The sequence below is a fragment of the Oncorhynchus masou genome, chromosome 15, assembly GCF_036934945.1.
Source record: "Oncorhynchus masou masou isolate Uvic2021 chromosome 15, UVic_Omas_1.1, whole genome shotgun sequence".
NCBI classification, from domain to species: Eukaryota; Metazoa; Chordata; class Actinopteri; order Salmoniformes; family Salmonidae; genus Oncorhynchus; species Oncorhynchus masou.
In genome coordinates this window covers 20041531-20063570 of record NC_088226.1, presented here as the reverse complement: position 1 = coordinate 20063570, position 22040 = coordinate 20041531, and the positions used below count along the sequence as shown (strand labels likewise).

At 42.6% G+C, this 22040-nt stretch overlaps 2 protein-coding genes across 8 annotated transcripts in view; both read right to left on the bottom strand.

Annotated features, from left to right (window-relative positions):
* Positions 1-1050, bottom strand: part of LOC135555843 (microtubule-associated protein tau-like) — a 39318-nt gene extending 38268 nt beyond the window's left edge. For all 6 annotated transcript variants that reach the window (XM_064988604.1, XM_064988608.1, XM_064988610.1 and 3 more), the window contains exon 1: positions 945-1050. The gene's annotated coding sequence lies outside the window, so the exon portion shown is untranslated. The remainder of the gene's footprint in view (positions 1-944) is intronic.
* Positions 1051-9043: 7993 nt separating this feature from the next.
* myl4 (myosin, light chain 4, alkali; atrial, embryonic) lies at positions 9044-12648 on the bottom strand. Of its 2 annotated transcripts, none has more exons than XM_064987427.1 (6): positions 12535-12648; positions 11417-11438; positions 11123-11272; positions 10611-10784; positions 9159-9236; positions 9044-9072 (listed from the first exon to the last, which is right to left on the bottom strand). In XM_064987427.1, exons 1-6 carry the CDS (start codon positions 12646-12648, stop codon positions 9044-9046), a joined length of 567 nt encoding a protein of 188 aa, XP_064843499.1. The 2 variants fall into 2 exon arrangements, with proteins under 2 accessions (XP_064843499.1, XP_064843498.1); XM_064987426.1 differs by having other exon boundaries at positions 11417-11444; positions 12541-12648.
* Between the last annotated feature and the right edge of the window lie 9392 nt (positions 12649-22040).

Here is a 22040-nt window from a genome sequence, read left to right as displayed (position 1 = left end):
GCAGGTGAAATAACATTAATTGACAGTCTACTTTTGGTTGTCTATAGTGGACAACAAGTAACTACAGTCAGGCAAGCCACTGACAATAAGTGGCCTGATGATAAGGTGTAGTCACCAGCCAACATCAGCACCATTGTCCGCGGAAAGCACCGCTGCGAAAATCCAATTTCATCCGATCCAGATGCACAAAAATCGAACTGACACACAAGTGTTGATGTAGCTATAAAACGTTTGCTACGGTCTGTACATGGATCAAAGCAGAAATACTATATCAGGCAAAAACCTATCCTGTAAGGACACTGTGTGATTTATTCTTTCAGATTTCAAGCAAGACACGCTATCCAAAGTAAAGACAGGCCTCACGTAGGCAAAATAGAAGGGCACTACTATTTTAAAAATCGTCGCTAAAATCTGTGGCCATAATGATTGGCTAAATAGATAGTTAACGCTAAGCTAATTACTTTGATAGCTAGATAGCTCATTTGTTGCTTGCTAACTAAATTACACCCCTTGGCTACATTCATTAGCTAGCTTAGCATCAGTTCACACATCATGACAGCTGTCATATCTCAATAATTAAAGTTAAAAGTCTAAATATATAACAAACTACAAAGTGCATATTTATGGACAAATCAATTGAGCTACTTTTGATCAATTTGTCCACATGGCTTGTTTGGGGCTCGTGCCTGTTGTGATGAAGCAGCTAGCGAAAGCAAGACAGTACCCAGGCCCAACTTCTCCTCACACCCAGACCTAGGCAACGTAAAAAAAGATTCGCTCGGTGCCTCAAAGCTAAATGACAAGCATGAATGGCGCTTTTGTTTTGCCCCGGAAAAAAAACGGAAACTGCTCGAATTCTTAATCAATCCGAAGACACCTAGGAAAAATGTCTTGCTGAATGTACTGGGTTTGCTATAAATAGATAAGGCGTCTTTCTCTCTTACCTGTGTGGCAGACAGTTATTGTCTCTCCAGCTGCAGTCACTCAGTGGCCACCCGACAGAGAAGAGTAGTTGTCGCTAGGCGGCCTGAAGGGGAGGAGGGCGCCAGAGTACAGACAGAGATTGTTCTGAAATTTCTTCCTGAGCGTTCTGCACTAGAATGCATGAAGTTAAAGGGGTTTGTGTGTAGGCCTACACTGATCTCAGCGGAGGCTGGTAGGAGGAACTATAGGAGGACGGGCTCATTGTAATGGCTCGAATGGAATTCATGGAACGGAGTCAAACATGTGGTTTCCATATGTTTGATGTGTTTGACCCTTTTCCATTTATTCAATACCAACCATTACAACGAGCCTGTCCTCCTACAGCTCCTCCCACCAGCCTCCTCTGTTGATAAAATGGTGTTAGATGATGATATTAAAACTAGTTTAGCTGATATGAACAAATTGCAGGGCTTCTACAATGCTAACCCAAACTAATGGCACAATGGGAGACCTACCTTGTTAAGTAGCCTTCTGCCCTATGTAATAGGTGACAGACACAATTTTTACCAATGACCTTTTGTTATTTTCTCACATTAAAACAATGTCTCATCTAATCTAATATATTTGAATTTCCATTCCTCTCTGCCTGGCTTAGTGTCAATTTACCAATGATTATGTAAGAATTACTGGAAAACCTGCTTAGAAGGATCTGGAGTGGAAATACCCTTCTTTCCCTAAAATCTGTGGGTGGGGTATAGCAAGGGAAGCACTGTGCTTGCCACTGTTAGTGACCTGTACACATCTATAGGTCTGGCCTTCTACTCTGGCAGACTGACTGATCTAACACTCCTCCATACTAAACCAACCATAGATGGCAGTAGTTGGTTACAATTGTGTAATTACGTGTAACTAGACTACACATACACTTACAGTGAGTGGGATATAATTTGTTTCCTTATGTAACCAATGGAATAGTCCCCAAAGTGCAAATTCCAAGCTAAATCAAGCACACCTCGAGTGTGTTATATAAAAGTACTTGACAAATTTCACCCTAGGTCTGGTATATTTATTAGGAGACCGAGCCACCTAGAAACACATACTGATATTTTGCAAAGCAATGGTTTGTGTAATACATGTTGCATACAGAGTGTTGCCAGAAAGCATTGCATTGTGTCATACATTTTGTTAAGGAAGTCTTAACCACAAGGCAGGGTTGAGGTTAGCTCCTGGAGTTGCTTAGCAACCAGACCACTTGAGAATAAGCATGCATTCTTTTCTCCAGTTAGGGACAAAGGAGGGAGAGGGGGAGAAAGAAGCAGATGGTACATGTCTGAAATTACTATGGTGTGTTTGGTCTGCATTTTATTTCAGGTGATTTGACATTATTCCTCTCTTAAATTGTAAACCATATCTAACAATTGGTCTTAACATACCGTGAAATAAATTCACTACTGATTATTAAGGTCGTTCAAAGCCAAATAAAATAAGATTAATCCCACCTGCAGTTCTGTGGTTTGAAATTGTTCTGTCTATTCCATATTGACACTCACTACAGCTTTGCATAATAGTGTGTGGGCTATGGTATGGCACTGTTCATTTAATTGCAATATTTAATTACCATATTAGTGTAAGTAAGTAAGTAGCCTTGCATGAGCCTTGGCTGTTTATATAGCATGAGGCAGCTTAATGTACAAGTACACCCCTTGGACAGGACACTAGTCTATCACAGGGCCAATACACTGTAAGTGTAAGGAGACAGAATATGTCTTTCTGTTCTAGTCCGGTTTTAGGCATGTGAGGCAGATTTATGTTAGATTTCAACTAAAGGCAGTCAAGTAGGAACAGAGATGCGAACAGGAATCAAGATGGCGCCGACAAAGATGGTCACCTCGCTTCGAGTCTTTAGGAAACTATGCAGTATTTCATTTTTTATGTATTATTTCTTACATTGTCAGCCCAGAAAATCAAAAGTGTTATTACATACAGTCGGGAAGAACTATTGGAATAATGAGAGCGACATCAACTTACCAACATTACGACCAGGAATACGACTTTCCCGAAGCGGATCCTTTGTTCAGACCACCACCCAGGACAGTGGATCTAATCCCAGAAGCCGACCCAAAACAACGTCGCCGCAGAAGAGGCAGACGGAGCGGCCTCCTGGTCAGGCTCTGTAGGCGTGCACACCGCCCACCGCTTCCGAGTATACTACTCGCCAATGCCCAGTCTCTTGACAACAAGGTAGACAAAATTAGAGCAAGGGTTGCCTTCCAGAGAGACATCAGAGATTGTAACATTCTCTGTTTCACGGAAACATGGCTCTCTCGGAATACATAGTCGGAGTCAGTTCAGCCACTGGACATCTTCATGCGTCGTCCCGACAGAGATAAACACCTCTCTGGGAAGAAGAAGGGCGGGGGTGTATTCTTCATGATTAACCACTCATGGTGTAATCATAACAACATACAGGAACTCAAGTCCTTCTGCTTACCCGACCTAGAATTCTTTACAATCAAATGCCAGCCATATTATCTCCCAAGAGAATTCTCATCAGTTATCGTTATAGTTGTGTATATACCCCCTCAAGGAGACACCACGACGGCCCTCAAGGAACTTCACTGGACTCTATGTAAACTGGAAACCATATATCCTGAGGCTGCATTTATTGTAGCTGGGGATTTTAACAAAGCAAATTTGAGAAGAAAAAGGCTACCAAAATTCTATCAGCATACTGATTGCAGCACTCGTGAAGGCAATACACTCGATCACTGCAACTCTAACTTCCGCGATGCATACAAGGCCCTCCATTCGACAAACCCAACAACGACTCCATCTTGCTCCTACCGTCTTATAGTCAGAAACTCAATAGTCAGAAACTGCAATTGGGTCCTGGACCTTCTGACGGGCAGCCCCCAGGTGGTGAAGGTAGGAAACAACATCTCCACTTCGCTGTCCCTCAACACTGGGGCCCCACAAGGGTGCGTGCTCAGCCCCCTCTTGTACTCCCTGTTCACCCATTAATGCGTGGCAATGCACGCCTCCAACTCAATCATCAAGTTTGCAGACGACACAACAGTAGTGGGCTTGATTTCCAACAACGACGAGAAGGTCTACAGGGAGGAGGTGAGGGCATTCGAAGTGTGTTGTGAGGAAAACAACCTTTCACTCAACGTCAACAAAACAAAAATGATTGTGAACTTCAGGTGACAGCAGAGGGAGCACCCCCATATCTACATCAAAGGGACAGTAGTGGAGAAGGTGGAAAGTTTTAAGTTCTTCGGTGTACACATCCCAGACAAACTGAAATGGTCCAACCACACAAACAGTATGGTCAGGAAGGTGCAACATCGCCTCTTCAACCTCAAGAGGCTGAAGAAATGTTGCTTGTCACCTGCTTGTCACCTAAATCCCTGACAAACTTTTACAGATGCACAATCGAGAGCATCCTGTTGGGCTGTATCACTTCCTGGTATGGCAACTGCACCACCCTCAACTTCAAGGCTCTCCAGAGGGTGGTGCGGTCTGCACAACACATCACTGGGGGCAAACTACTTGCCCCCCAGGACAACTACAGCACCCAATGTCACAGGAAGGCCAAAAAGATCATCAAGGACAACATCCACCCAAGCCACTCCCTGTTCACCCCGTTACCATCCAGAAGGAGAGGTCAGTACAGGTACATCAAAGCTGGGACCGAGAGACTGAAAAACAGCTTATATCTCAAGGGCATCAGACTGCTAAACACCAATCACTTACTCAGAGAGGCTGCCTACATAGAGACTCATATCACTGGCCACTTTAATAAATGGATCATGAGTCACTTTAAACAATTCCACTTTAATAATGTTACATATCTTACTTTACTCATCTCATATGTACGTACAGTGGGGCAAAAAAGTATTTAGTCAGCCACCAATTGTGCAAGTTTTCCCACTTAAAAAGATTAGAGAGGCCTGTACATTTTCATCATAGGTACACTTCAACTATGACAGACAAAATGAGAAAAAAAATCCAGAAAATCAAATTATGGTGGAAAATAAGTATTTGGTCAATAACACATGTCAATACTTTGTTATATACCCTTTTTTGGCAATGACAGAGGTCAAATGTTTTCTGTAAGTCTTCACAAGGTTTTCACACACTGTTGATGTTATTTTGGCCCATTCCTCCATGCAGATCTCCTCTGGAGTGGCCTAGCCAGTCTCCAGATCTCAACCCCATAGAAAATATTTGGAGGGAGTTGAAAGTCCGTGTTGCCCAGCAACATCCCCAAAACATCACTGCTCTAGAGGAGATCTGCATGGACGAATGGGCCAAAATACCAGCAACAGTGTGTGAAAACCTTGTGAAGACTTACAGAAAACGTTTGACCTCTGTCATTGCCAAAAAAGGGTATATAACAAAGTATTGACATAAACTTTTGTTATTGACCAAATACTTATTTTCCACCATAATTTGCAAATAAATTCATTAAAAATCCTACAATGTGATTTTCTGGACTTTTTTTCTATTTTGTCTGTCATAGTTGAAGTGTACCTATGATGAAAATTACAGGCCTCTCTCTTAAGTGGGAGAACTTGCACAATTGGTGGATGACTAAATACTTTTTTGCCCCACTGTATATACTGTACCTTATACCATTTATTGCACCTTGCCTATGCCGCTCGGCCATCACTCATCCATACATTTACATGTACATATTCTTATTCCATCCCTTTAGAGTGGTGTGTATTAGGTAGTAGTTGGGGAATTGTAAGATTACTTGTTAGATATTACTGCACTGTCAGAACTAGAAGCACAAGCATTTCACTACACTCGCATTAAAATCTGCTAACCATGTGTATGGCACCAATACAATTCGATTTGATTTGAGAAAAAGCTCCTTGATTTCTTAGCCACAAGGTGGCATCCTTTCTCTGGACAATGTCCCCCAGCACAGACTTCCACTGAGTGTACCAAACATTATGCTTTTTCAATGACATAGACTGACCAAGTTAATCGAGGTGAAATCTATAATCCCTCATGGATGTCACTTGTTAAATCCACTTCAATCAGTGTAGACGAAGGGGAGGAGACAGGTTAAATAATGATTTTTAAGCCTTGAGACAATTGAGACATGGGTTGTGTATGTGTGCCATTCAGAGGGTGAATGGGCAAGACAACAGATTTAAGTGCCATTGAACAGGATATGGTAGTAGGTGTCAGGCGCACCGGTTTACACATGCTCAACAGTTTCCTATGTGTATCAAGAATGGTCCATCACCCAGAGGACTTCCAGCCAACTTGACACAACTGTGGGCAGCAGTACAGTCAACATGGGCCAGCATCTCTGTGGAACGCTTTCGGCACTTTCTAGAGTCCATGCCCCTACGAATTGAGGCTGTTCTGAGGGAAAAAGTGGGTGCAACTCAATATTAGGAAGATGTTCCTAACGTTTGCACACTCAGTGTACAATCATAGACCCTGCTCTAAGGAATTGGTACAAGTATTCATGTCTCCCACGCTAAAACGTGTGTCTTTGTGAGGTCACAGCACTATGCACAACATGGCGTAATGTACTGTAGTCAGACTTTTTTGTCAGTCATACACTAGTGTCGGCTACTTCCTTTACCGGTCTACATTTGGCGATACACATGCATGTATTCTGTATCATTTCTTTATGAGTGTAACCAATGCTGTTTAATGTACTAAACAACATACAGTACTAGAGTATTTGTATTCTGTATTCTGTGTGCTTTACCATGTGCATGCGTTTACCACATGCATTGACGCATACTTACCGTAGTCTATTAGTGACACTCAATACAATGCACTGACATTACTGCATTAAAGTCCTACTGGTCAGTGACTCAAACTCTTTACATCATTCCGTCTTTTCTGCTATAAAACAAAAAATCGGAGAGTGCACAACAACTGACCAGCCATGTCTGGAAGGTGTCCATCTTCTCCTTTCCGGCCCAAGCCCAGTCTTCAGGGAGAGGTCAAGGGTGTATTTTGAGGGGAGGGGGGGGGGGCAGATTGTACAGCTGTTGGACTGTTTACAGGCCAAGGCTATTGTCCAGTAGATTATCTGGCATCCGATGTTAGACTTTTACAGGGAGGTTACCTTCCTACCCTCCTTCCAGACTTGTGTGTTGTCATAGACCCCTCCCCTTCTCTCCCCTCCCTCTCTCGACTCCTCTTCTATACTTCTATACACTGGGTAAAGACTAGAGCTGTTGGTACGCACATCTCACTCACAAACACTCACACACTGTAACATATCATCCAACCCTACAAGTACAAAGAGAAAACAACAGCTGACGTGGACACTCACAAACACTCACACACTGTAACATATCATCCAACCCTACAAGTACAAAGAGAAAGCAACAGCTGACGTGGATTAGCTGAAGTCATGTGTGAAAAAGGCAAAGAAGGGATGCCAACGTTTATGGCGTCTCATCACGACCAACAGGTGATGGGTGGAGGGAGACAGACAGAGACAGGCCTATATGGGTTGTTTTATGAGGAAGTAGATCATGCAAACATATTTGTTGTTTAAGAAAAATGTGTGTGTGTATGTGTGTGTGTGTGTGTGTGTGTACTTGTACATATTGGAGTAGAGGACGGGTGTGTTAGCTTTTATGATTCCTCATCTGCAGGGCTGGGCGTCCTCAAACCTCAGTGTTAAGTCGGTCGGTACAACAGTCCATAAGCTCCAGCGTACGTCAACAGCAGCTGCACCCAATGGCTCTGGCATCGCTCACTAAATAGGAGAGTTCTTAACAGTTGTCTCATCCTCTGTGTATAGGGTCAGATCCTCTCAAGCCTCCAAATCAGTCCATCTCACCAGCAAAGCTAGGGATTTTCCAATTATTGACTTACAGTAGCTACAGCATACAACTGTTCTGGTGCCAGTTCGCATTACCATTGAGGCAATAATCATTTTGGTTTACGGTTTCAGTGTTATGAATTGTGCTTAGGTTAAATTAGATCCCTGAACATATGATGCTAATACGTGGGCATTCTGATGTGACTGAATTGATACAGATACAAGGCCGTTTCTATTTAGTGTTCTACCAGTAGAAAACAGCTACTTAGCAACATAATATGCTGTACATGCAAGAATATACACATTTCACAACTTTGCTCACCCTCCCTCTAAACCCTCAACCCTCACAGATATGTAGTTAACAAACAGAAGCACAGTCTTCACTCACCTGTTTGGAATGTTATCACATGTCATTGCTCCATTAGCGAGTCTAAATATGCATACGTGACAGACACAGGCTTTTGACATGTGAAACCTAAGAATGCACCAGAGACCCGTAATGGATTTCAATGGGACCACCAAAGAAGGAGAGGATCTCCCCCACTTTAGGGAATACACAGTTGTCACGCCCTGACCTTAGAGCTTTTTATGTCTCTATTTTGGTTTGGTCAGGGTGTGATTTGGGTGGGCATTCTATGTTATTTTTTCTATGTTTTTGCATTTCTTTGTTTTGGCCGGGTATGGTTCTCAATCAGGGACAACTGTCTATCGTTGTCTCTGATTGGGAACCATACTTAGGTAGCTTTTCCCCACAGGGTTGTTGTGGGTAGTTGTTTTCTGTTTTGTGACTGCACCTGACAGAACTGTTTTGTTTTGTTCTACTTTGTTACCACGCTGCACCTTGGTCTCCTTCTACTTCATATGACGAGCGCTACAACAGTGCTCCTATTTCAGATGAAGTCCACGCCATTTTGAAAATAGTTACCAATCCCTCAATATTGTCACTTTGAAACAGTCACGCAACCACACCATGGATAGAAAGAGGAACATTGCTTTGGACCTAGATGTTTGACATTGAACTTTTATTTCCATTATCGAAACGTTGTGACACACACCCACATGCACTGACACAGACAGAATCGGTCACACACACTGAGGACAAAAATTTAAACAAAATTGGAGAAGAATAAAAGAGAGATTCAGGTCAGCGACATCTTGAATTCTGCAACAGAGAAAGAGACACCTGTCATTTCACTTTCATTACATCATCAGTTTGAACATACAGCTTCAGTTTGATGCGCGACTCAGTGTGCAGACAAAAAGGTCATGTACTCCACAGTTAAAATGCTGTACTCACTTGATCATTCACCCAGTCATGATGTGTTTCACAAAGGCTGAAATAGAGAGATAGAAACAGAGAATGTATTAACTATAGGTGGGAACCAGTATGTTTCCTCGGCACACTGCATGAAGTAGTCACCTTGGTAGTTAATGCAGCCATTGCTGTCCTCTTGTCCTTCCATCACTACCTCTATCTCTTTCTCTGTCATCTTCTCTCCTGCCGGTGTAACGGAGGGGTGTGAGACATTTTCAAATGATGTTAAAGACTCCCCATAGACACAAACATTACGGAAAAAACACATTTGATCCTAATGTGTTTCACATGTGATCTCACGTAATTACATGATATCACGTGATCTTATGTGAAGATAAAACTACACGTGAAAACATAATCTCATGTGAAATAAATGTGACAACATGAGAATGGTACCATGTTCAACATGTGGCTTCAACATGTGGTACCATTTTCAACATGTGGTACCATGGAACTACATGTAAAACTGCAAATTAGATTTTCAAATGTGAAAATCTCTCATGTGAAAATGTGGTGTTAACATGTAAACTCCACATTTAATACATGTGAACATATGGTTTCACATGTGAACATCTGACCTCAGATGTGTCTCTTTTGCTTTCACTTGTGAACATTTCAGCTCAACATGTGAAAACAGCTATTTTACATGTGAAACTGCAGATTTCACATGTTTTTTTGTAAGGGATGTAATTAAATAATGTAGGGGTCAAAGGTAAGTGGTATGCTGTTCAGCAAAAGTAGTGTAAAAGTCTTTAACCAATTACAATCCTTTCACATGATTACTTTGTAATGACCTTTCAGTATGACCCCACCTGGGATTTGAAATCACAACTTCTGGATTTAGGTTACACTGATCATTCTCCTGTGCCACAAAGTCTGTAACATGCTCAGAAGTGCAGCAATTTGATGTTTTTCTGTATAGTCTAATGTTGGTGCACCATATTATTCTGTTTTAATGCTACTCCTCAATCACTATGATGAATAGAATAGTTTTTCTTGAGTGTATTTTTTAACAAAGCTGAGATTTACTTTGAAGTCCAAAGTGTAGGAATACAGGTGAAAACGGTCATTGACACAGACATGGTGGCATAGCAAGAAGATCTGAATGCCGTGAACCAAGAGTTTGTGTCCAAATCCCAGGTGAGAACACGTTGAATACAAATGACTGTATAAATAAACATACACGTTATAATAATGTATGCAAAAGTGTGCCAAATATGTAAGTTGAAAACACTCCGACTGCGTGACTTTCCGACAGATTTTTGTTTGCAAGGCATCACTAGTGAAATCTCACGTGAAGAATACTCACATGTGACATTTTTTATCCACATGTGAGAGGTTACGTGATCACGTGGAAATCACTTGAAATTTCACGTGTGAAATAAAATGCTACATGTGAAATCATGTGGTTTTTCCATAACGGAAGCCAAACCCCAAACCAATCCTCTATTCAGATACCCTTAGGGCTTTCACATTAACTTCATAGAGCACACATTACACATCTATAATCACATCATAAAACATGAGATTATAGCTACATAGAACATGGGCACTAACCAAGAGTTGCGAGTGCAAGACGCAGCTCGGCGCCCATGACGGTGCCGTTGCCCTCCTTGTCAAAGACACGCAGTCCTTCCACAAAGTCCTCAAAGGTACCCCGGTTCTTGGACTTGGAGATGTGCTGGAACATTGGTAGGAAGGTCTCGAAGCCGATCAACTTAGTGTTCATTTCTATAGTGGCACGGTGAGCAAGGGAAGGAGTTACTTTCGATGAAACCAAATCAACCCATCAGCATTCAAGCCTCTACAGAGCTCAAGGCGAATAAAGAGAACGGAAAGTAGGAGAAAGCTGGCGACTTAAAGCAATGGTGTGGCCATGCACAAGTTCAAAGGCTGGAGTCATTGTCAAAAGGCAGATATGTCTACAAACTGTGATGCCGTCGGTTAAAATGTTGCTCCTGATGGATACACTTGCAGAGCAAATTATTGATGTCTATGTCTGTGTGAACATGTAACCAGTGACCACTACTACTTTACAATGTCTATAGAATACTGGTGTGCCCACTGACCCTGTGGCTTGGGTGTCCCTAGGACTCTCATGACCTCTTCGTTGGAGGGGTTCTGGCCCAGCGCCCTCATCACATCACCACACTGGGCGTAAGAGATCTTCATCTCGCTTTTGGGGGTCCTGTCGAAAAGCATGAAGGCCTCTTTGAACTCTGGGGAAGAACACAGATGACCAGGGTTAGCTGGGGAAACTAGTAAGTCATCAACAGGTCAGGTCATTCAATAAACTTTCCCCATAACATATAGTAAAATTGACATCAAAAGATGTTGGATTTATTAAAGGAAGACCAGTTTACCATCAATTTGGTCTGCAGTGAACTCCATCTGAAATAGAAAAAAGAACACTTCAATAGTGGGAATATTGCTACTGATTTTGCCCAGCTCATCATTGTAAGCACATTTAGCAATTGTATTGTGGAGGATGAGGTGCATCCGAGGCGCATCCTATGTATATGACATGGGGGGAGTTCATCTGAAAACCCCCGAGGTCAGCTGTGGATACCCCGTTTGTGTCTCTAAGAGTAACAGGGCCCCCTAGTTTCAAGAGGGTGGGATTTGTGTGAAACCTAATTCTCCCCCACTGTCCCCGTGGCCAACACAGACTAATATAAGAACAATAGGAATGCAAAGTTCCGACTGGGGACCCGCTAGAAAGGCTGTTCTAGAACCCCAGAGAGACAGAAGAATGCAGATGAATCCGGGTGTAGATCCTCTCTGGCACCAAATACCAGCCCAATTTTGTTTTTTATCATCCCCAAGAAAAACAACCTGACGAGGAACAGTTATGGGTTGAAATGTTATTTTTCCATTGAAAGAGCATGTTGGGAACATAAAAGAGTTCTATGAACTGTTTGTTTGATCCAGTCGCTGGAAAGTTTTGTCAGATGTGTGCCACTACGCCAACAAGTCTTTGATCGTACGGTGAATGCCAGTTGCCAAGGCCAAAGGAACAGAAAATGAAAGAATATATATGTCATTGATTAGGAACGCTTATAATACACTTTGATTTACCTCCAACATAATCTCATTCAGATGTTATCTTCAACAATTACTGTACCAAGCAGAGACGGTTTAATGATCTGAACATAACTAACCTGAAAGGTTATTACATTATTGAAAATGTCACATCCATTTGCAGAGGACAGCCACGCCAAGACATTTTGCCAATAGAACTTTGCCAACTAATACAAAATGTGTTTTTTTCACTAGGAAAATTCCTCAACTTTTGACAGACTTCCCTGTACAACTAACACATCTCTAACTCGTCAACTAAGGATATAGCATCCTCTTCTCTCATATTTACTGTCATACGTTCTACTACTAGCACAGGTGGATGAGAGGAGATGACAGCAAGGACTCACAGAGAGGTTAGACTGTAGAATTACAACATACATTCTAGAGCTACGAGTTGGACACTCACCGCAATGCTTTTGGGGTCAAATTCAGTCTCCTTGGGCTTTTCTGGCTCCGGAGCCGATGGGGTCGATTTTGCCACATCCTTCTTCGGCTCAGGCTTCTTGGGGGCCATTGTCCTGGATGGGAAAGTGTGTGAGTGAGACAGTGTGTGTCGAGGTGGAGGCTGAGAAAGGGCCATCTCTGGAAGAGTTATATACCCAGCTTGGGGGTCCCCACTGAGGCAGAGGGGTTGGCTTAGCCCACAGGAGCCAGGATCACATTCTATATAAGGGTAAAAAGACAGTCTTAAGGATAGAACTTCACAAGACTTCATCTATGCGGTCACCTACACGGGCTCCCGAGTGGCGCAGCGGTCTACGGCATGACATCTCAGTGCTAGAGGTGTCACTACAGACCCTGGTTTGATTCCGGGCTGTATCACAACCGGCTGTGATTCGGAGTCCCATAGGGTGACGCACAATTGGCCCAGTATTGTTCGGGTTTGGCCGAGGTAGGCCGTCATTGTAAATAAGAATTTGTTCTTAACTGACTTGCCTAGTTATATAAAAGACAGCTACAAATACCTCATCAGGGTTCTCTCTCTCATAATGGCAAATATGATCAGTATTCAGGTCCCAGTCGACGCTTAACTATTTAGCACATCAGTTGTGACATGTCGCCAGTAAAGGGTTAAGGTGAGTGATAAGTATAATTTCCTCTTAGTGGGTATGGAGGGGCAGTGGCTTAACTACAATTAGAGAAGCAGGACATTACTCAAGGGAGTTTAAACTATCTTCCTCTCTTAACTTAGTTGCCCACAACTCCCAAAGGAGATTAAGAGAGAGCAAGAGAGTAAGAGAGAGAGAGAGAGAGAGAGAGAGAGAGAGAGAGAGAGGGAGAGTCCTGATGGGACTATTTGGGGTTGGAGAGGGGGAAGAATTGTGGGAGGGCAGGTGCAGTGTCTGAACAGCTGACTAAGGAAGGAGGAGGGAGACACTGAGGATGAGGGAAGGAGTGGTCTGGCCATTAGTGTGCTCATGGAACTAGAATGAACTTACTGAGGTCTTGGCCTGGTAGGCACTGAAGCATAAAAATGTGAATGATCTAGACTCTAGTTACTGTACATACACAGTAAATATATATTTTGACTCCTGTAACGTGCTGAATTTCACAGTGTTATGTAATGTCTTTGACTAATAAAATGCGCTGTAGGCCTATATGGGGGGGGGTCTGTGAAGATTACGAGAACGCTATCAAAACCAACCACTGAAAACCAACCACTGCCCTCAGATGCTTTGTTAACCTCTGCCTGGAGGCCTAAAACACCCAAGGAGTAACAGTTTAAAACACCCAAAACACCCTAAAACACCCAATACAGTTTAACAAGAGGAGCCTGCAGCAGGCTGGCCACATGAAACAGTGGCCCCTAGCATAGCTTCCTTCCTCAGGCTGTGGAGGGTCTGGGTTATCCCCTTGAGAGGGCCACTAATCCCTTCCAGAAGCCTCCAATAAGAGGTGGCAGCACTCACTGCCTTGGAGTAGTCTGCAGCAATACACTAAAAAGTTGAAGAAACCCTGCATTATGGGGTAGATCAACTTTGCATCCGCATTTGGGAAACTGTGTACTGTTACTTACAGTTTATCCCTGTTATAGAGAATGCTTACAATCTAATTCCCTAAACTAGAGCAACAAAACAGAGTCTTTGAGTAAGTCCTCTGTAGGGGGGTAATATTTATCATATATGATATTATATATACCTTACATGTGACCTATAATAAGACTAAGCAATTAGCCTATTTACATGTTTATCTGACTCTATAAAGATAATTAAAATATGCAAGAGACTACAGTTGAGTTACAGTAATGGCATTCAAGAAATGTCTGATAATGGAATATTAAATACAAGCATATTTAATTACTTTGCAAAAATGAATGATTACACTTACAATGTCAACCTAAAAAGCACTACATTGGCTTGCTCCTATGGATCGCTACGATTTGGTCCTGCCGTAAATACCTACATGTAGGCTACGGTCACAAGACACATGCTTCCTTATTGTCCCTAGAATTTCTAAGCAAACACCTGGAGTCAGGGCTTTCTCCTATAGCTCCATTTGTATTGAATGGTCCGCCTATCCATGTGAGAGACGCAGACGCAGACTCGGTCTCTACCTTAAACCTGTTGGGGATAGGCGGCAGCATTTTCACGTTTGGATGAAAAGCGTGTCCAGAGTAAACTGCCTGCTACTCAGGCCCAGTTGCTAAAATATGCATAATAGTAGTATATTTGGATAGGAAACACTCTGCAGTTTCTAAAACTGTTTTAATGATGTCTGTGAGTATAACAGAACTCATGTGGCAGGTGAAAACCTGAGAAAAATCCAACCAGAAAGTGGGAAATCTGAGGTTTGTAGTTCTTCAACTCTTTTCCTATCGAATATACAGTGTCTATGGGGTCAAATTGAACTTCCTAAGGCTTCCACTAGATGTCAACAGTATTTAGAACCTTGTTTGATACTTCTACTGTAAAGGAAGGGGGAATGGGAGCTGAATGACTCAGTGGTCTGCCAGAGTGGCATGAGCTGGTCACGCGCGTTCACGTGAGAGTTAGCTTGCGTTCCATTGCATTTCTGAAGACAAAGGAATTCTCCGGTTAGAACATTATTGAAGATTTATGATAAAAACATCCTAAAGATTGATTCTATACATTGTTTGACATGTTTCTACGAACTGTAATATGAATTTTCTTTTCAACTTTCGCCTGGACCTGCCCGCGTGTCGTGAGTTTGGATTTGTGAACTGAACGTGCTAACAAAAGGAGGTATTTGGACATAAATGATGGGCTTTATTGAACAAATCAAACATTTATTGTGGAACTGGGATTCCTGTGAGTGCATTCTGATGAAGATCATCAAGGAATATTTATAACGCTATTTCTGACTTAAGTTGACTCCAACATTGTGTATATCTGTATTGCTTGATTTGTACTCAGATTATTGCATGGTTTGCTTTCCCGTACATTTAAAAAGAAATCTGACACAGTGGTTGCATTAAGGAGAAGTATATCTCTAATTCTGTGCATAACACTTGTATCTTATACTAAAGTTTATGATGACATATTCTGTAAATTGATGTGGCTCTCTGCAAAATCACCGGATGTTATGGAAGCAAAACATTACTGAACGTAACGCGCCAATGTAAACTGAGATTTTTGGATATAAATATGCACTTTATCTAAAAATCAGACATGTATTGTGTAAATGAAGTCCTATGAGTGTTCTGCTTTTTGTGACTCCTCTCTTTGGCTGGAAAATGACTGTGTGTGTTTTTGTGACAAGGCTCTGACCTCACATAATAATATGTTGTGCTTTCGCGGTAAAGCCTTTTTGAAATCGGACATGATGAGTAGATTAACAAGAAATTAAGCTTTCATTTGGTGTATTGCACTTGTAAATGTATAAAAGTTACATATTTCAAAAAAAAAATTTTTGAATTTCGCGCGGAATGTTGTCGAGGGGTTCCGCTAGCCATAAGAAGTTTTAAGTCTTTACTGAAGACTCATCTCTTCAGTAGGTTCTATGATTGAGTGTAGTCTGGCCCAGGGGTGTAAAGGTGAACGGCAAGGCACTGGAGCGACGAACCACCCTTGCTGTTGTCTGCCTGGCCATCTCCCCTCTTTCCACTGGGATTCTCTGCCTCTGACCCTATTATGGTGGCTGAGTCACTGGCTTACCAGTGCTCTTCTATGCCATGCCTAGGAGGGGTGTGTCACTTGAGTGGGTTGAGTCAGTGACATGATTTTCCTGTCCGGTTTTGCCCTCCCTTGGGCTTGTGCGGTAGAGAAGATTGTCGTGTGCTATACTCAGCCTTATCTCAGGGTAGTAAGTTGCTGGTCTGTTGATATGCCTCTAAAGGTGTGGGGGCTGTGCTTTGGAAAAGTAGATGGGGTTATATCTTGCCTGTTTGGCCTGTCCGGGTGTATCGTCGGACGGGGACACAGTGTCCCCCAACCCCCCGTCTCAGCCTCCAGTATCAATGCTGCAATAGTTTATGTGCCGGGGGCTAGGGTCAGTCTGTTATATCTGGTGTAATTGTCGTGCCTTATCTGGTGTCCTATGTGAATTTAAGTATGCTTCCTCTAATTCTCTATATCTCTCTCCCCTTCCGGAGGACCTGAGCCCTAGGACCATCCCTCAGGACTACCTGGCCTGATGACTGTCCCCAGTCCACCTGGTCATGCTGCTGCTCCAGTTTCAACTGTTTTGCCTGTGGCTATGGAACCCTGACCTGTTCACCGGACGTGCTACCTTGTCCCATACCTGCTGATTTCAACTCTCCCTCTCTCTCTCTACCACACCTGTTGTCTCAAGCTCTGAATGCTCGGATATGAAAAGCAAACTGACATTTACTGCTGAGGTACTGACCTGTTGCACCCTCTACAACCACTGTGATTATTATTTGACCCTGCTGGTCATCTATGAACGTTGGAACATCTTGAAGAACAATCTGGCCTTAATGGCCAGGTACTCTTATAAGACACCCCTCGGATCCTGGTTCCTCTCTAGGTTCCTTCCTAGGTTCCTGCATTTCTAGGGAGTTTTTCCTTGCCACCATGCTTTTACATCTGCATTGCATGCTGTTGGGGTTTTAGGCTGGGTTTCTGTATAGCACTGTGTGACATCTGCTGGCTTTATAAATGCATTGATTGATAAGCTTAAGTTCCAAAAAAGCATTGCAAGGCATTATTCTAGGCATGATCAGACAGGGAGAGATAGAAATCATAGCCTGATTGGCCATGCCCTTATAGTCCCTGGGGTGGAGAGAGAAAGAAAGAGAGAAAGTATCTCACCAGCACAGGCCGGGAACAAAAAAGATAAAGAGACAATAAACTTAAGACCCTTTAATACATCTTGTTTGGACTCAAAATCTGAGTAGACCAAGAAATAGTACTACTGTAAAGTTAACCTCCAGTTTGATATCAGACCTACAGACCTGTAAATACAACATAATCTCTGCTTCTCAGAGGTGTGACAATGGGGGTTGGCAAGAGCCACACATAAAATGCTTGCATACAGTGTAGAGTCACTTTGGGGGCTGGGCCACCTTATAATAAAAAATATTGTGGAGGCTGTTTTGTTAGACTTCAGTGCGGCCTTTGACATTATCGATCATAGTCTGCTGCTGGCAAATCTTATGTGTTATGGCTTTACACCCCCTGCTATATTGTGGATAAAGAGTTACCTGTCTAACAGAGCACAGAGGGTGTTCTTTAATGGAAGCCTTTCTAACATAATCCAGGTAGAATCAGGAATTCCCCAAGGCAGCTGTCTAGGCTCTTTATTTTTTCAATCTTTACTGAATTTCCACTGGCTTTGAGGAAAGCCAGAGTGTCTATGTATGCGGATGATTCAACACTATACATGTCAGCTACTACATTGACTGAAATGACTGCAACACTTAACAAAGAGCTGCATATAGTTTCAGAGTGGGTGGCAAGAAATAAGTTAGTCCTAAATATTATTTTAACTAAAAGCATTCTATTTGAGACAAAACACTCACTAAACCCTAAACCTCAACTAAATCTTGTAATAATAATGTGGAAATTGAGCACGTTGAGGTGACTCTACTGCTTGGAGTTACCCTGGATTGTAAACTGTCATGGTCAAGGCATATTGATACAACAGTAGCTAAGATGGGGAGAAGTATGTCCATAATAAAGCGTTGCTCTACCTTCTTAACAACACTATCAACAAGGCAGGTCCTACTGGCCCTAGTTTTGTCGCACCTTGACTACTGTTTAGTCTTGTGGTCAGGTGCCACAAAAAAAGGTGCCACAAAAAAAGGACTTGTACACAGAGAGTGATAAATTAATAATATGCATGTCAATCTCTCCTGGCTCAAAGTGGAGGAGAGATTGACTTCCTCACTGCTTGTATTTATGAGAGGCATTGACATGTTGAATGTCTCTTCACAGTCCCCAAGTCCAGAACAGACTATGGAAGGTGCACAGTACTAAATAGAGCCGTGACTACATGGAACTCTATTCCACATCCAGTACCTCATGCAAGCAGTAAAATCTGTTTTGGAAAACAGATTAAAAAAACATCTCACAGAACAGCGGGGACTGTGAAGCAACACAAACATAGGCACAGACATATGCACACACACACACAATAGCATACGCACCTTACACACACGTACACATGGATTTTGTACTGTATATATGTGGTAGTGGTGGAGTAGGAGCCTGAGGTCACATGGTCATGTATGCAGCAGTTGCCTAATCCACACAAACGGACTCTGTATTCCAACAGGCATGCTTTGCGTGGCTTTTTGCGACCATGTCCTTCATGTAGCCCTCTCTTCTGAGGGACCTAAGTTCATTTCAGTTTGGACCTAGTATCTAGGTGTGTGGCAGTACAATTAGACGAGGTGTTCTGTAAATAGGCAGCCTATGGAATTGTGTGTGGACCTGTGTAGGCCTAACCATAAATAAAATGGTGCAGTGCCTCAACGCTCCACCTAGTAGGAAATAACCCTTATGAATATATGGTCTACATATAAGAAAATATATATAACATCCAACTGTTCCTTTAACTGTAGAATAAGTACGAACGCAAAGTAAAGTTCAATCAATCAAATGTATTTAGAATTTCCTTCTTACATCAACTGATGTCACAAAGTGCTGTACAGAAACCCAGCCTAAAACCCCAAACAGCAAGCAATGCAGGTGTAGCAGCACGGTGGCTAGGAAAAACTCCCTAGAAAGGCCAGAACCTGGGAAGAAACCTAGAGAGGAACGAGGCTATGAGGGGTGGCCAAGTCCTCTTCTGGCTGTGTCCCGGGTGGAGATTATAACAGAACATGGACAAGATGTTCAAATGTTCATAGACGACCAGCAGGGTCAAATAATAATAATCACAGTGGTTATAGAGGGTGCAACAGGTCAGCACCTCAGGATTAAATGTGAGTTGGCTTTTTATAGCCGATCATTCAGAGTATCTCTATCGCTCCTTCTGTTTTTAGAGAGTTGAAAACAGCAGGTCTGGGACAGGTAGCATGTCCGGTGAACAGGTCAGGGTTCCAGTTGAAACTGGAGCAGCAGCACGACCAAGTGGACAAGGGACAACAAGGAGTCATCAGGCCAGGTAGTCCTGAGGCATGGTCCTAGGGCTCAGGTCCTCTGAGAGAGAAAGAAAGAATGAAAGAGAGAAAAACAGAGAATTAGAAGGGGCATACTTAAATGCACACAGGACACCGGATAAGACAGAAATACTTCAGATATAACAGACTGACCCTAGCCCCCCGACACATAAACTTTTGCAGCATAAATACTGGAGGCTGAGACAGGAGGGGTCGAGAGACACTGTGTCCCCGTCCGACAATACCCCCGGACAGGGCCAAACAGGCAGGATATAATCCCAACCACTTTGCCAAAGCACAGCCCACACACCACTAGAGTGATATCTCTAACCACCAACTTACCATCCTGAGATAAGGCCAAGTATAGCCCACAAAGATCTCCCCCACGGCACAACCCAAGCGGGGCGCCAACCCAGACAGGAAGATCACCTCAGTGACTCAACCCACTCAAGTGACGTAACCCTCCTAGGGATGGCATGGAAGAGCACCAGTAAGCCAGTGACTCAGCCCCTGAAATAGGGTTTGAGGCAGAGAATCCCAGTGGAGAGAGGGGAACCTGCCAGGCAGAGACAGCAGGGGGGTTCGTTGCTCCAGTGCCTTTCCATTCACCTTCACACTCCTGGGCCAGACTACACTCAATCATAGGACCTGCTGAAGAGATGAGTCTTCAATAAAGACTTAAAGGTTGAGACCAAGTCTGCATCGCCCACATGGATAGGCAGACCATTCGAAAAAATATTGAGCTCTATAGGAGAAAGCCCTGGCTCCAGCTGTTTGCTTAGAAATTCTAGGGACAATAAGGAGGCCTGCGTTTTGTGACCGTAGCGTACTTGTAGGTATGTATGGCAGGACCAAATCGGAACGATAGGTAGGAGCAAGCCCATATAATGCTTTGTAGGTTAGCAGTAAAACCTTGAAGTCAGCCCTTGCCTTAACAGGAAGCCAGTGTAGATTCTAGCACTGGAGTAATATGATCAAATGTTTTGGTTCTAGTCAAAATTCTAGCAGCTGTGTTTAGCACTAACTGAAGTTTATTTATTGCTTTATCCGGGTAGCCGGAAAATAGAGCATTGCAGTAGTCTAACCTAGAAGTGACAAAAGCATGGATTAAAGTAAAGTTATACATTATTATTCAGCTCAAGGCGTGTAAATTCAGTTTCAATAAACAAAGCAAATTAAAAACATGTTATAAATCAACAATTATTATCAACACCTTTGATGATGCAGTGACTGGAAGACTAGTCAGGATCGAGGGAAAGATGAACGGAGAAAAGTACAGAGGGATTCTCCATGAAAACCTGCTCCAGAGCGCTCAGGACCTCAGACAGTGGCGAAGGTTTACCTTCCAACAGGACAACGACACTAATCACACAGCCAAGACAAAGCAGGAGTGGCTTCGGGACTAGTCTTTGAATGCCATTAAGTGGCCCAGCCAGAGCCCGGACTTGAACCTCATCAAACATCTCTGGAGAATCCTGAAAATAGCTGTGCAGCGATGCTCCTCATCCACATGACAGAGCTTGAGAGGATCTGAAGAGAAGAATAGGAGAAACTCCCCAAATACAGGTGTGCCAAGCTTTAAGCTGCCAAATGTGCTTCAACAAAGTACTGAGTAAATGTAATATTTCATGTAGTAAATTTGCAAAAAATATTGAAAAAACTAATTGTTTTGTCACTATTGGGTATTGTGTGTAGGTTGATGAGGGAAGAAAATGATTTAATCCATTTTAGAACAAGGCTGTAATATAAGAAAATGTTTAGAAGTCAAGGGGTTTGAATACTTTCTGAATTCACTGTATATGATGATGTGTATGTATGAACAGTGTATGAATATAAAAGGTGTGTATAGCAGCAGTTACAGTTGAAGTCGGACATTTACATACACCTTAGCCAAATACATTTAAACTCAGTTTTTCACAATACCTGACATTTAATCCTAATAAAAATATCCCTGTCTTAGGTCAGTTAGGATCACCACATTATTTTAAGAATGTGAAAGGTCAGAATAATTGTAGAGAGAATTATTTATTTCAGCTTTTATTTCTTTCATCACATTCCCAGTGGGTCAGATGTTTACATACACTCATTTAGTATTTGGTAGCATTGCTTTTAAATAGTTTAACTTGGGTCAAACGTTTCAGGTAGGCTTCCACAAGCTTCCCACAATAAGTTGGGTGAATTTTAGCCCATTCCTCTTGACAGAGCTGGTGTAACTGAGTCAGGTTTGTAGGCCTCTTTGCTCGCATACACTTTTTCAGTTCTGCCAAGAAATGTTCTACAGGATTGAGGTCAGGGCTTTGTGATGGCCACTCCAATTCTTTGACTTTGTTGTCCTTTAGCCATTTTTCCACAACTTTGGAAGTATGCTTGGGGTCATTGTC